Here is a 15,333-nt window from a genome sequence, read left to right on the forward strand (position 1 = left end):
GAATCTTTATAACTTGGAGTAACAATAAGCACTTAAGACTTACATACCGCTTCACGGTGGTTGTTTTTTTTTAAATTTGCATTTATATCCCGCCCTTCTCCGAAGATTCAGGGCGGCTTACACTATGTCAAGCAATAGTCTTCATCCATTTGTATATTATATACAAAGTCAACTTATTGCCCCCAACAATCTGGGTCCTCATTTTACCTACCTTATAAAGGATGGAAGGCTGAGTCAACCTTGGGCCTGGTGGGGCTTGAACCTGCAGTAATTGCAAGCAGCTGCTGTTAATAACAGACAGACTTAGCAGTCTGAGCCACTCAAGGACCCGCTTTACAGTGCTCTCTACAGTAAACGGTTTACAGAGTCAGCATATCGGTCCCAACAATCTGGGTTCTCATTTTACTAACCTTGGAAGGATAGAAGGCCGAGTCAACTTGGAGCTGGTCAGGATCGAACGCCTGGCTGTGGGCAGAGCTAGCCTGCAATATGACATTCTAACCACTGCGCCACCAAGGAAAGAAGGAAGGGCAAGGAAAGAGTGAGGGAGGGAGGGAGGGAGGGCAAGGAAAGGAGGAGGGAGGGAAGGAGGGAGGAAGGAAGGAAGGGCAAGGAAAGAAGGAAGGAGGGAGGGAGGGAGGGAGGGAGGGAGGAAGGAAGGGAGGGAGGGCAATAGCCTTTGATTTATATACTGTTTCATTGTGCTTTATTGCCCTAATAAAGAGTCAGCCTACTGCCCCCAACTATCTGGCTCCTCCTTTTACCGATCTTGGAAGGATGGAAGGCTGAGTGACTAAGCAACTGAATGCAAGTCAAGGACCACCCAAGGTCAGTAAAATGAGAACAGAGATTATTGGGGGCAATAGGCTGACTCTGTAAACCGCTTAGAGAGGGCTGTAAAACACTGTGAAGCAATGTATAAGTGCTAATGCTGCCTGTACATGCAAAATACAAGTAGTTCTTGACTTACAGCCATTTCACTTAGTGACCGTTTGAAGTTACAACTGTACTGAAAATAGTGACTTAGGCCCACTTTTTCACCCTTATGACTGCTGCAGCATCCCTGATGTTCACGTGAGTTGATATTCAGATGCTTGAAAATGGACTCATGTTTATGGACGGTCGCAATGTTTTCAGGAATCATTTTGCGACCTTCTGCCCAGCAAAGTCAGTGGGGAAACTGGATTCACCTAATGACCGTGTGACTAATTTGACAACGTGCAGTGATTCAACTTAAGCCACGGTGGCGCAGTGGTTAGAGTGCAGTACTGCAGGCTACTTCTCCTGACTGCCTGCAATTTGATAGTTCGAATCTCACTAGGCTGAAGGTTGACTCAGCCTTCCATCCTTCTGAGATGGGTAAAATGAGGACCCAGATTATTGGGAGCAAGAAGATGACTCTGTAAACCGCTTAGAGAGGGCTGTAAAAGCATGGTAAAGTGGTATATAAGTATAAGTGCTATTGCTATTAACAACTGGGGCAAGAAAAGTCATAAGACAGGGCAAATTCGCTTAACAATTTTTTTCACTTCACGAGATAAATTTTGGGCTTAATTCAGTGGTGGGTTGCTACCTGTTTGCCCCGGATCAGGCAAATCCGTAGTAGCGGTGGCGGGAGGCTTCGCCCTTCCTCCCGTATACTTCTGCGCAGGCACAGAAGCATTGCATGTGCACGCGAGCAAACCAGGAGCAAACTAAATTGAAACTGGCTTAATTGTGGCTGTAAGTTGAAGACTACCGTAATGCCTTCGGTTCCCCTAATTATTTTCCATCCTCAAATGAAGAAAAGAGCTCCATTACCCCACTAGTAGCACTCATGTTAATATCATCCTTGGTCAGCTCTGAAACGCACCAAGAAGAAAGTAACTTTGATGTTCCGATAAGACTTTTTTACGCTGACCTTTCAATCTGCTGCTAATAAAACTCCCGCACCAACGAAAATTGTACAAACTGTGTGCAAGAAGGAAGGAGGAGAAGAGATCAGAAAGCTTATGGCATAATCCAGGCCTTTGAACTGTGTGTTCCTAGAGCTGATTTTTCTCTGATTTTTTTGTTTGTTTGTTTGTTTGTTTTGCAAAGTTAGGAATTATGCCAACATCAGGAAAATACAGAGGCCAGGAAAATGAGCATTAAATAATCACGAAGAGAAAGTCGGCGGCTCTCAAGTTGGTGCTATAACGTAATTTATTTTGCGAAAAGACAGCAAAATGTGTTGCAACTTGTGTCTTTCTCGGGACAAAGTTGATATATTATTTTAAGTGAATTGCTTTTGTTGTGCTGAAAAATAAAAAGAGCTCCAGAAGAAGGAGGAGGAGGAGGGAGGGCAGAAACAAAGACAAACAGCAATAATAAATACAACTTTGTAGCTATTCCATCTGTCACTCCTTAATGGATTTTCTTTTCTCTCTCTCTCTCTCTCTCTCTCTCTTTTTGCTGGAAATAATAATAATAATAATAAAAGAGACCACAGTGGTAGAAAAACAAAGGTTAGGAAATGAAAAACGACCCTGCTTGCATCCCTCTCGTGTACCATGCTTGAAGCAAGCAACTGCCCCATAAAAGCCATAACGAGAAGCATTTGAGTCATATGAAGCACTTGCTCCTCTAAGGGAACACACAGTAAAAAAATAAAATAAAATCCAGGCAGTATTTATGAAATCAACAAGTTCCCATCATCGGTTGAGATCCGTCAACTCTTCCCCCCTCCAGGTGAGAAAGATAAAAACACACATTACAGATAGTCCGAATCAGAATAGAGCTGAAAGGGACCTTAGAGCAGGAGTGAAATGCTTCCGGTTCAGACCGGATCAGCTAATCCAGTATCGATGGCGGCGGTGGTTCGAAGAACCGGTAGCAAAAATTCCTCCCCTCCCCTCCCCCCCGCCCAAGCCCACCCAATCGCCTGGTCGCCCGCTTGCCACTTCTTTCCAGCTTACTCGCTTTTCCTGCCCGAATGGTAGGAATAGGTTTTAAAAAATGCTTTTAAAAGGTAAAAAAAGAGGCTCTGATGATCCCAGCTGAGCCGTGCAATCATCAGAGCCTTTTTTTTACTTTTAAAAGCAATTTTTACAACCTATTCAGCTGAAAGGTTGTAAAAAAATGCTTTTAAAAGTTAAAAAAAAAAGCTTGCGCGCCACAGCTGATCACCCCTCCCATGCACCATTCTACTTACCCCATGCCTCCTGTTGGTGTGCACTGCATGTGTGTGCGCACCTTGTATTTGGTGCGTGGTGTGCACTGGGCATGCGCACGCAGTACGCGTTTGGCGCGCAGCGCCCAGCCAACAAACAGGTAGTAAACCAGTTCAGATTTCACCACTGCCTTGGAGGTCTTCTAGTCCAGCCCCCTGCTCAAACAGGAGACCCTATCCTATTTTAGAGAAGTGGCTGTCTAGCCTCTGCTTAGAGGAGGAAGAGGAGGAAGAAAAAGAAGATGGAAAAAGGAGGAGGAGGAGGAGGAGGAGGAGAAGGAGTAGTAGCAGTAGTGGTGGTGGAGGAGGAGGAAAAGGAGGAGGAAGAGGAAGAGGAGGAGAAAGAAGAAGATGAAGAAGAGGAGGAGGAGGAGGAGGAGGAGAAGTAGTAGTAGTAGTAGTGGTGGTGGTGGTGGACGAGAAGGAAAAGGAGGAGGAGGAGGAAGAGGAGGAGAAGAAGATGAAGAAGAGGAGAAGGAGGAAGAGGAAAAGGAGGAGGAGGAGGAGGAAGAGTAAAAGGAGGAGGAGGAGGAGGAGGAGGAGGAGGAGGAGGAGAAGAAGAAGAAGAAGGAGGAGGAGGAGGAGGAGGTGGTGGTTCCTTCACTCACCTGACACAAGGGCAACAGCTAAAGCTTGCTGATTTGCAGCACATAATATTTGAACCCCAATGGGGAGCGTGGGACACGCCTGTTTTACTGAGGCACAAATCACCGCCATAGCTGCTGTAACTTCTGCACCAACATCGAATGTGTAAGGCCGATCGTGCATATTTTCAACAATCAAGCCGTCCTGTGGGAATAAATGCAGAAGACGCTATTCAAGTCAGAAGAGCTTCGGAAAACGGCTCGAGAAAAAAAAGGAATCAGAACTACTACGAAGCCGTTAGGACGGGACAGGTACTTCCTGGCTTATGACCGTAACGGAGCCTGCTTGTTAAGTGAATGTGTGGTTGTTAAGCAAACACACGTTCTTTAAAGCAAAGCCGTGATTCGCTAGGGGGCAAAAGCGGAAGTTCAACAATGGGTTTTGGCAAAAACGTAATCAAGTATAGTCATGGGGCCACCGATGCTGCGTACGATTGTAAATGCAAGCTGGTTGTTGAGTGCTCAAAATGCAGTTATGTGATTGTCGGGTGTGTGTGTGTGTGGGGGGGGCTGCTGCTGAAACATTGGAATTGGATTGCAAGTTCTTTTTGGAGAGGGTCTGTCATAACTTTGAACGGTTGCTAAGAAACCGGCTGTAAAGTCTGTAGAGATTCTCAGTCATCCAGGTCATGGTTGTCCCAAATGTGCTTTTTCAGGAGGCCTCGCAGGACTTTCTTGGTGTTTTTTTTTTTCTTTGAAGACATTTCGCTTCTCATCCAAGAAGCTTCTTCAGCTCCGATTGGATGGTGGGGAATGGAAGAACTGAAGAAGCTTCTTGGGTGAGAAGCGAAATCTCTTTGAGGAAAAAGCAAGAAAGTCCAGTGGCCTCCTACTGTAAGTTGAGGACTATATTTATCTGTCTACCCAGAAGCTGAAAGCAACTCTCTGGAAACTCTGTTTTGGCTACCAAATGTCACACCAAGAGACACATCATCCACTTGGTTGTATGTGGTTAATCTTCTGCTTCTCGCTGGCATAAATATGAAGACTTCTAGGTCTGTTCTGTCCCCCCCACCTCACCAAAGAAAACACACGTGCCGAAGAACGTCTGCCAGCAATTTATTTACAAGTTGGCCTGGTTTCCTTTGGTGGAGGAAAGTTCTGGCAGCTATTCCCCGAGTGCCTGCCAAGTTCTTATCAAGAGTCAGCGTGTTTACAGTCCATTGCCGGAGCAACCAGGAGTCTAAAGAATGGTCAATAGTTACTCACGAAAATCCAAGCCTTAAATCCAAAAACTGTCTGAAGCTCACAAGATGCAGTTCACCCTTAGTAGCTTTTGTCCGTCACAAGGGCCAGATGGCAACCCCACCCACTTTTATCCCCTGTGGGGCGTGGCTCAGTGACTCAGCACTCTTTTTTTTTAAAATTTGAATTTATATCCCGCCCTTCTCCGAAGACTCAGGGCGGCTTACATTGTGTAAGGCAATAGTCTCATCCTATTTGTATATTTATATACAAAGTCAACTTATTGCCCCCCCAACAATCTGGGTCCTCATTTTACCTACCTTATAAAGGATGGAAGGCTGAGTCAACCTTGGGCCTGGTGGGACTAAGCCTGCAGTAATTGTAATTGCAGGCAGCTGTGTGTTAATAACAGGCTGCATTAGCCTGGTGAGCCACTTCCCAGCCCAGACTCTCACTTCCCAGCCCAGACGCTCTGGGCCTGCCACACCTCTTCCTCTGCTGCGCACGCCTCTCTTGCCTATGCTGCCTAGGGTCAATCCAGGATTGATCCTCCTCGTCCTCTATTTGTGGGGGCTCTGACACGCCTTCTTCCTGGCCTTCCACAGGCATTTGAGGCGTTGCCAGGAAGGAGGGACCTGGAGAGGGAGGCCTTGTCGGCTCCTCTCCCTCACACTCTCTGCGTCATCCTCCTCCATGAGAACAGGCTCGGGGGCCGGAGTCACAACAAGTCTCCATGTAGGAGAACTCGCAGAAGTTAGCAGCAAAAGCTTACAAGATGATGGAAAAAGATATTTTCCCAGTATGCTTCAAACAGCTTGCTAAAATGAAAACAGGCACTTAGCTCCCTGTTCAGCCTTCCTTCCACCATCTCATATATCCTCCATATCTCATATATTTGCTAGCTGCGTTTGAAGGATCACATCCTAACTTAATAAGGTCTTAATAAAGACTTAATGTGAACAAGTGGTGTTTTTTTTTTTTTGACTTGTGCACATTGCTTTTTCTCAATCTTCCTTTCGAGCATGTCATAATTAACCTCTGAAGTTCTCAATTAGCTAAACTTCTTCGTGATGTATGAACTGGGAAACGATGGTTGCTGGTTTCAGAAATAGGGAAAAAGAATTTGGAATCTTCATCTAACCTTCCCTGGTTTAAGATCCTGATGTGTTTCCCAATTATTTCCCAGTTCAAGCATAACAAGAAAACTATTAATGGAAAAATCCCCGAATTATTTTTAGTCAAATCATGTCTCTGGGCGGGGGGTGGGGGGGAGAATAGCTACCGCGTGTCAAGAATTATGGGGTGTGGAACACCTTCTGTTCTCCTACTCAGCTTTAAATCAAGCATAGGAAGAAAGGAAAATTGCTCTTAAATATGGGTGCTCCATCAGTAGAGATTTTTTTTTTTTTGAATTTATATCCCGCCCTTCTCCGAAGACTCAGGGCGGCTTACACTGTGTCAAGCAATAGTCTTCATCCATTTGTATATTATATACAAAGTCAACTTATTGCCCCCAACAATCTGGGTCCTCATTTTACCTACCTTATAAAGGATGGAAGGCTAGAGTCAACCTTGGGCCTGGTGGGACTTGAACGTGCAGTAATTGCAAGCAGCTGTGTTAATAACAGACTGTCTTAGCAGTCTGAGCCACCAGAGGCCCTTTTTAAGAAGAGATTGGACAGCTGGATTGTCCAAAAAGGTACAGGGTCTCTGCTTGAGCAGGAAGGTGGACTAGAACAGAGGTCTCCAACTTCGTCAACTTTAAGACTTGTGGACTTCAATTCCCAGAATTCCTCAGCCAGCAATGCTGGCTGAGGAATTCTGGGAGCTGAAGTCCACAAGTCTTAAAGTTGACACAGTTGGAGACCCCTGGACTAGAAGACCTTTAAGGTTCCTTCCAACTCTATTATTCTGTAACATTTTCATAGAAGAACTCAATAATAGAGCTTTGGAGGTTAGTATCACTATTAATGAATTGAAAATAATACTAACAACAGACTTAAGGTATTAAGGTACTATTAGATAGAGATATTATATTAGCATCTGTGTCCCAAAAAGAGAAAATCAGCAAACTATTACTAAATCTACACTACTATTAATCTTCTCATCATTCCCATCATCCATCTCCTTCCACTTATGCGTGTATGACTGTAACTTTGTTGCTTGTATCCTTACGATTTATATTGATATTGATCGGTTCCTGATTGCTTATTTGTACCCTGTGACTATCATTAAGTGTTGTACCTTATGATTCTTGATGAATGTATCTTTTCTTTTATGTACACTGCATATGCATATGCACCAAGACAAATTCCTTGTGTGTCCAATCACACTTGGCCAATAAAAAAATCTATTCTATTCTATTCTGTTCTGTTCTGTTTTGTTCTGTTCTGTTCTATTTTTACTCTACTCTACATTCCATTCCATTCATCTATTCTATTCTATTCTATTCTATTCTATTCTATTCTATTCTATTCTATTCTATTCTATTCTTACTCTACTCTACTCTACTCTACATTCCATTCCATTCCATTCCATTCCATTCCATTCCATTCCATTCCATTCTAAATTATATTGCTTGATTCTTTCCAAAGAAGAGATTAAACTCTGCTGGTCGTGAATTATAGCTGCCATTTTCACTAATAATACTTCCTTCTCTTCACATTATGGGTAAATTTCGAAGGAAAAATTAGGATTGAATAAAAATGTTTAGGGAGAATATATCGCCGACATTTGGAGTTATGGCTTCTCCAGTAACATTAATGATGAGTTACAGATATTTTACAGACAAATATTAGTAATTCTATAAAAATGCCACTGTCTTTCCACCCCCCGCCATTCCTTTTAGAACAACAATATCAGAAACTGGCAAAACTGAGAGAGCTCTAAACTCCTTGGGATCTGTCACTGCATATAATCTTGTCACGGCAATTTTGATTGTGTTTGGCAAAACAAGCACAGAGCAGCTATAATTTTTCAGCACAGATGGCATCATGTCTGAGCATTCACTTGTTTTCATTTATGCGCTCCAACATTATAAATCTTCCATATTTATTACGTTCTTTTTAAAAAGAATCACTAATGCATCAAACGAGGCACCTTAAAAAGAAAAACTGAAGATGTGCTTTCATCAGTCATGTCTACACACTCTTTAAAAAAAAGCATGATGCTCATGTGATTTATTTTTTTGGAGTGGGGGGGGGCTAGTTATTTTTCTATTTCAGTTTCAGCACTCCTTATCTCCAAAAGAGGCTAAGAAAGAGGCTAGGATAGCTGCAAAAAGAAATGGTTACCAACTAAAATGTGAAAAAATTGGAGGCAAGCTTTTGAGTTCTCCAGATAGCCTATAAAGTTAAATGTTAAACAGAACAGAATTGGGGGAAATATTAAGAATTATGGACTTGCATCCCAAGTCTGCAAATAAGGTAAAGGTTCCCCTTGCACATATGTGCTAGTCATTCCCGACTCTAGGGGGGCAGTGCTCATCTCCGTTTCAAAGCCGAAGAGCCAGCGCTGTCCGAAGACGTCTCCATGGTTGTGTGGCTGGCATGAGTCAATGCTGAAGGCGCACAGAACGCTGTTACCTTCCCACCAAAGGTGTTCCCTATTTTTCTACTTGTATTTTTTACGTGCTAGGTTGGCAGAAGCTGGGACAAGTAAGCTACCCCGTTACGTGGCAGCACTAGGGATTCGAACCACTGAACTTTCTGACCTTTCGATCGACAAGCTCAGCGTCTTACCTACTGAGCCACTGCATCCCACTTTATACATGTTATACTGAAATGCAGGATAAACAGCAATACAATAACAAGAGAAAGACTCAAAAGGTGCTTTTTCAAAAGGCAACTGGACTTTCTCTCTTGTTGTTTTAACACCTTTCGCTTTTCATCCAAGAAGCATCTTCATCTTTAGAGAACGGAAGATGCTTCTTGGATGAGAAGGGAAACATCTTCAAGGAATAACCAGAAAGTCCAGTTGCCTTTTGAAAAAGCACCTTTGGGACACCCATGCCCTGGATGACAGAGAAGAGAAAGACCCATTTTTAAGAGGCATCTGATATTACTATGATGTAAAAAAAAAACCAGGTGGTAGAAATGTTAGGGCCCCTACAATCTGTTGATTCTTAATCAAACCTTAAAGAAACAAACATCTTTGGAGAAGCAAAGACTTTAAGTAGAAGAAGGTAGAAGGTAAAGAATCAAAGAAGGTAGAAGGTAAGTTTTAGATAAGGAGAGAATAGGAATCAAACTATAGCTAAATCAAGCAGCAATCTGCAGACAAGATGATATTAAAATTCTCAGGAATATCTTTATATTTCCACAATTACATATATTTAATTATATGTTTTTATTATGACAGAGAACGAAGTGGCTAGATGGAGTCACTGAAGCAGTCAGCGTGAGATTAAATGGACTCTGGGGGATGGTAGAGGACAGGAAGGCCTGGAGGTACGTTGTCCACGTTGGGGTCGCATTGAGAAGCAAAATGTCTTCAAGGAAAAAAAACCAAAGAAAAATCCAGTTGTCTTTTGAAAAGCATCTTTGGGACAATCATGATGACCTGGATGGTTGAGAATCTTGGCAGACGTTCAACTTCCAGTGACTTCATGTAAGAGGTCCATGCGTATTGTTAGCGGCATTGCAAACATGGTCTGACAATGTCTTTTTCTAGAATAATTTTTAAATGTTCTTTCAACTGTTGAATCACAAGATATGTTGATAGTCCCTAATCTAATCACGATGCTACCTAGCCCTGCTGTTGTGACCCATGCCCAAGTAGATAATAATAAACTCAGTCCGTGAAAAAACAAACAAACTATTCGAACAACTGGGAATTACTTCATTCCCAGCGTTGTTGAACGCAAAGTAAAATAAATGCCTTCCAACACAAATTTCTCAGTTATCTCACAAACCTTGGTCAAAAAAGGCAAACTGCCAAAGGCCCTTCCTGGCAAATGTCCAGAAGCCACAAAAACAAAGACGTAGACAAAGCAGAAGACGGAGCAGAAGACTCAACTACAACATTGTTTTCTGGCAAAGCTCAAACGCGGTGCTGGTCTGTTTTAAGCCTTATGGGAGGGGACAATCATCTCTTGGCCCTACTCCCAAGTTGTCCTTTTTGTTTGAGCTGCTCTTGCCTTCTGGCAGCTCTTCTCATGCGTGCATTAGGAACAGGCTCCTCCTGTTCCTCTGCCTCACTACTGTCAGCCTCTGGAGGCTCCGGAGTCCACACCTCACTTCCCAATGGCCCTGGCCTCACCTCAGCCTCAACTCTGTCCGACTCCGTTGCCAGCTCTGTAGGCTGCTGACGGACCACAACACCTGCATAGCTTCCAAACCAACTCAAATCAGTCAAGCTTTGTTACCCTGAATGCTTTGCATTCACATCTATAGAAGAACTAAGATTAAGAACTAAGGACGTTCAAAAACAGGAAAGAAAGTAAAAGAAAGGACTTACGACACCAGCAGCCCTATACATTTCAGCCTCTCCACAGGCTTCTTCAATGATCTGAGCCAAAGGCAATGTACCACATGGTGACCCTGTAAAGATGAAGATATAGACAAGTACAGTACACTCATTAAACTTTGCCATACTCAAAGACAAGTCTATTCAAAAAGGAAACAAACAAAGGTGATTAGGGCACTGGAGGCTAAAACATAGGAAGAAAGGTTGCAGGAACTGCGTATGTCTAGTTTAATGAAAAGAAGGACTAGGGGAGACAGGATAGCAGGGTTCCAATATCTCAGGGGTTGCCACAAAGAAGAGGGAGTCAAGCTATTCTCCAAAGCACCTGAAGGCAGGACAAGAAGCAATGGATGGAAACTAATCAAGGAGAGAAGCAACTTAGAACTAAGGAGAAATTTCCTGACAGTGAGAACAATTAATCAGTGGAACAACTTGCCTCCAGAGGTTGTGAATGCTCCAACACTGGAAGTTTTAAAGAAGATGTTGGATAACCATTTGTCTGAAGTTGTGTAGGGTTTCCTGCCTAAGCAGGGGGTTGGACTAGAAGACCTCCAAGGTCCCTTCCAACTCTGTTATTCTAATTACCTAACATCTTCTTTTAAGTCACTTGTATGCTGATTACTTCCTCTGGCATTAAAAAACTGTATTTTATTTATTCATTAGGCCAAGTGTGGTGAGGCATACAAGGAGTTTGCCCCCAGTAAAAAAGCACTCAAGTGTATTACTGAACTGAGTTAATTTGATATTCCTATTTCATATTATGTAGACCGCCTTCAGAAATAAATGCAAAACGCTGGCCATCCTATTTATGAATATCCTGTCCTTCAAGACTAGATCACATAAGTTGATACAGCTTTGGGAGTAAGTTTTAAGGTAGACTTGCTCTGTAAACACAGTGGAAGAAGAAGGTGAAGCTAAGCAAGATCACATCAAATACCTGTACAATTAGCACAGGGGCCCCCAAGGCTGTGCTCTCCCACTTCTCTTCTCTCTGTATACCAATGACTGCATCTCCAATGATCCATTTGTTAAGCTACTGAAGTTCGCAGATGACACAACAGTGATTGGTCTCATTCGAGACAATGACGAATCCGCATATAGGCAGAGGTCGACGAGTAGCCTTGTGGTGCAACCAAAACAATCTGGAACTGAACTCACTCAAAACCGTAGAAATGGTGGTAGACTTTAGGAAAAACCCTTCCATACTTCCACCTCTCACAATACTTGACAACACAGTATCAACAGTAGAAACCTTCAAATTTCTGGGTTCTATCATATAAGATCTCAAATGGACAGCTAACATCAAAACATCATTAAAAGGACAACAAAGAATGTTCTTTCTGCGCCAACTCAGTAAGCTCAAACTGCCCAAGGAGCTGCTGATCCAGTTCTACAGAGGAATTATTGAGTCTGTCATTTGCACCTCTATAACTGTCTGGTTCGGTTCTGCAACCCAACAAGAAAAACACAGACTTCAGAGGATAATTAGAACTGCAGAAAAAATAATTGCTACCAACTTGCCTTCCAATGAGGACCTGTATCCTGCACGAACAAAGAAGAGAGCCGTGAAAATATTTGCAGATCCCTCGCATCCTGGACCTAAACTGTTTCAACTCCTACCCTCAAAACGACGCTATAGAGCACTGCACACCAGAACAACTAGACACAAGAACAGTTTTTTCCCGAAGGCCATCACTCTGCTAAACAAATAATTCCCTCAACACTGTCAGACTATTTACTGAATCTGCACTACTATTAATCGTCTCATAGTTCCCATCACCAATCTCTTTCCACTTATGACTGTATGACTGTAACTTGTTGCTGGCAATCCTTATGATTTATAGTGATATATTGACCATCAATTGTGTTGTAAATGTTGTACCTTGATGAACGTATCTTTTCTTTTATGTACACTGAGAGCATATGCACCAAGACAAATTCCTTGTGTGTCCAATCACACTTGGCCAATAAAAATTCTATTCTATTCTATTCTATTTAGAGAACGGAAGATGCTTCTTGGATGAGAAGGGAAACATCTTCAAGGAATAACCAGAAAGTCCAGTTGCCTTTTGAAAAAGCACCTTTGGGACACACATGTCCTGGATGACAGAGAAGAGAAAAACCCATTTTTAAGATGCATCTGATGTAAAAAAAAAAACAGGTGGTAGAAATGTTAGGGCCCCTACAATCTGTTGATTCTTAATCAAACCTTAAAGAAACAAACATCTTTGGAGAAGCAAAGACCTTAAGTAGAAGAAGGTAGAAGGTAAAGAATCAAAGAAGGTAGAAGGTAAGTTTTAGATAAGGAGACAATAGGAATCAAACTATAGCTAAATCAAGCAGCAATCTGAAGACAAGATGATATTAAAATTCTCAGGAATATCTTTATATTTCCACAATTACATATATTTAATTATATGTTTTTATTATGACAGAGAATGAGGTGGCTAGATGGAGTCACTGAAGCAGTCAGCGTGAGATTAAATGGACTCTGGGGGACGGTAGAGGACAGGAAGGCCTGGAGGTACGTTGTCCATGGGGTCGCGTTGAGAAGCAAAATGTCTTTAAGGAAAAAAAAAACCAAAGAAAAATCCAGTTGTCTTTTGAAAAGCATCTTTGGGACAATCATGATGACCTGGATGGTTGAGAATCTTGGCAGACGTTCAACTTCCAGTGACTTCATGTAAGAGGTCCATGCGTATTGTTAGCGGCATTGCAAACATGGTCTGACAATGTCTTTTTCTAGAATAATTTTTAAATGTTCTTTCAACTGTTGAATCACAAGATATGTTGATAGTCCCTAATCTAATCACGATGCTACCTAGCCCTGCTGTTGTGACCCATGCCCAAGTAGGTAATAATAAACTCAGTCTGTGAAAAAACAAACAAACTATTCGAACAGCTGGGAATTACTTCATTCCCAGCGTTGTTGAACGCAAAGTAAAATAAATGCCTCCCAACACAAATTTCTCAGTTATCTCACAAACCTTGGTCAAAAAAGGCAAACTGCCAAAGGCCCTTCCTGGCAAATGTCCAGAAGCCACAAAAACAAAGACGTAGACAAAGCAGAAGACGGAGCAGAAGACTCAACTACAACATTGTTTTCTGGCAAAGCTCAAACGCGGTGCTGGTCTGTTTTAAGCCTTATGGGAGGGGACAATCATCTCTTGGCCCTACTCCCAAGTTGTCCTTTTTGTTTGAGCTGCTCTTGCCTTCTGGCAGCTCTTCTCATGCGTGCATTAGGAACAGGCTCCTCCTGTTCCTCTGCCTCACTACTGTCAGCCTCTGGAGGCTCCGGAGTCCACACCTCACTCCCCGATGGCCCTGGCCTCACCTCAGCCTCAACTCTGTCCGACTCCGTTGCCAGCTCTGTAGGCTGCTGACGGACCACAACACCTGCATAGCTTCCAAACCAACTCAAATCAGTCAAGCTTTGTTACCCTGAATGCTTTGCATTCACATCTATAGAAGAACTAAGATTAAGAACTAAGGACGTTCAAAAACAGGAAAGAAAGTAAAAGAAAGGACTTACGACACCAGCAGCCCTATACATTTCAGCCTCTCCACAGGCTTCTTCAATGATCTGAGCCAAAGGCAATGTACCACATGGTGACCCTGTAAAGATGAAGATATAGACAAGTACTGTATACTCATTAAACTTTGCCATACTCAGACAAGTCTATTCAAAAAGGAAACAAACAAAGGTGATTAGGGGACTGGAGGCTAAAACATAGGAAGAACGGTTGCAGGAACTGGGTATGTCTAGTTTAATGAAAAGAAGGACTAGGGGAGACAGGATAGCAGGGTTCCAATATCTCAGGGGCTGCCACAAAGAAGAGGAAGTCAAGCTATTCTCCAAAGCACCTGAAGGCAAGACAAGAAGCAATGGGTGGAAACTAATCAAGGAGAGAAGCAATTTAGAACTAAGGAGAAATTTCCTGACGGTGAGAACAACTTGCCTCCAGAGGTTGTGAATGCTCCAACACTGGAAGTTTTTAAGAAGATGTTGGATAACCATTTGTCTGAAGTTGTGTAGGGTTTCCTGCCTAAGCAGGGGGTTGGACTAGAAGACCTCCAAGGTCCCTTCCAACTCTGTTATTCTAATTACCTAACATCTTCTTTTAAGTCACTTGTATGCTGATTACTTCCTCTGGCATTAAAAAACTGTATTTTATTTATTCATTAGGCCAAGTGTGGTGAGGCATACAAGGAGTTTGCCCCCAGTAAAAAAGCACTCAAGTGTATTACTGAACTGAGTTAATTTGATATTCCTATTTCATATTATGTAGACAGCCTTCAGAAATAAATGCAAAACACTGGCCATCCTATTTATGAATATCCTGTCCTTCAAGACTAGATCACATAAGTTGATACAGCTTTGGGAGTAAGTTTTAAGGTAGACTTGCTCTGTAAACACAGTGGAAGAAGAAAACCTGTTGGAGAAACTGAGGCAAACAAACCTAACGGGCACAGTTCACTATAATGCAAGGATCCAGTCAGTGGTGGGATTCAAATAATTTAACAACCGGTTCTCTGCCCTAATGATTTCTTCCAACAACCAGTTCACCAATGTGCTCAGAAAGTTAACAACCGGTTCTCCTGAAGTGGTGCGAACTGGCTGAATCCCACCACTGGATCCAGTGGTATTGTCCATACTTTGCAAACAAAAATTCCCCAATCTGAACTCCAGGTCGGCTGGGAGAGATGTTAGACATAAATTTATCGGAGATTTACTTTACATCCACCAAGGATGTAGACAGATCAATTCGTCTACTGAGCCATGAGGGTGCAGTGGTTAGAATTCAATATTGCAGGTTAACTCTGCCAACTGCCAGCAGTTCGATTCTC

General features: G+C 42.6%; 1 protein-coding gene across 3 annotated transcripts in view; it reads right to left on the reverse strand.

Annotated features, from left to right (window-relative positions):
- LOC131183977 (uncharacterized protein F13E9.13, mitochondrial-like) overlaps positions 1-15,333 on the reverse strand; it is a 31,754-nt gene that overhangs the window by 14,011 nt on the left and 2,410 nt on the right. Inside the window, exons 1-2 of one of the 3 annotated variants that reach the window (XM_058154799.1) lie at positions 10,477-10,556; positions 3,799-3,979 (exon numbers count right to left, since the gene is read on the reverse strand). In XM_058154799.1, the coding sequence (XP_058010782.1) occupies positions 3,799-3,979; positions 10,477-10,497 (202 nt within the window). In that variant the 5' untranslated portion in view covers positions 10,498-10,556. Of the gene's footprint in view, positions 1-3,798; positions 3,980-10,476; positions 10,557-14,017; positions 14,101-15,333 lie in introns of those variants that run through there. The other 2 variants (XM_058154801.1, XM_058154800.1) reach the window with 2 other exon arrangements.

The sequence above is a fragment of the Ahaetulla prasina genome, chromosome 12 (assembly GCF_028640845.1).
Source record: "Ahaetulla prasina isolate Xishuangbanna chromosome 12, ASM2864084v1, whole genome shotgun sequence".
Taxonomy (NCBI): domain Eukaryota; kingdom Metazoa; phylum Chordata; class Lepidosauria; order Squamata; family Colubridae; genus Ahaetulla; species Ahaetulla prasina.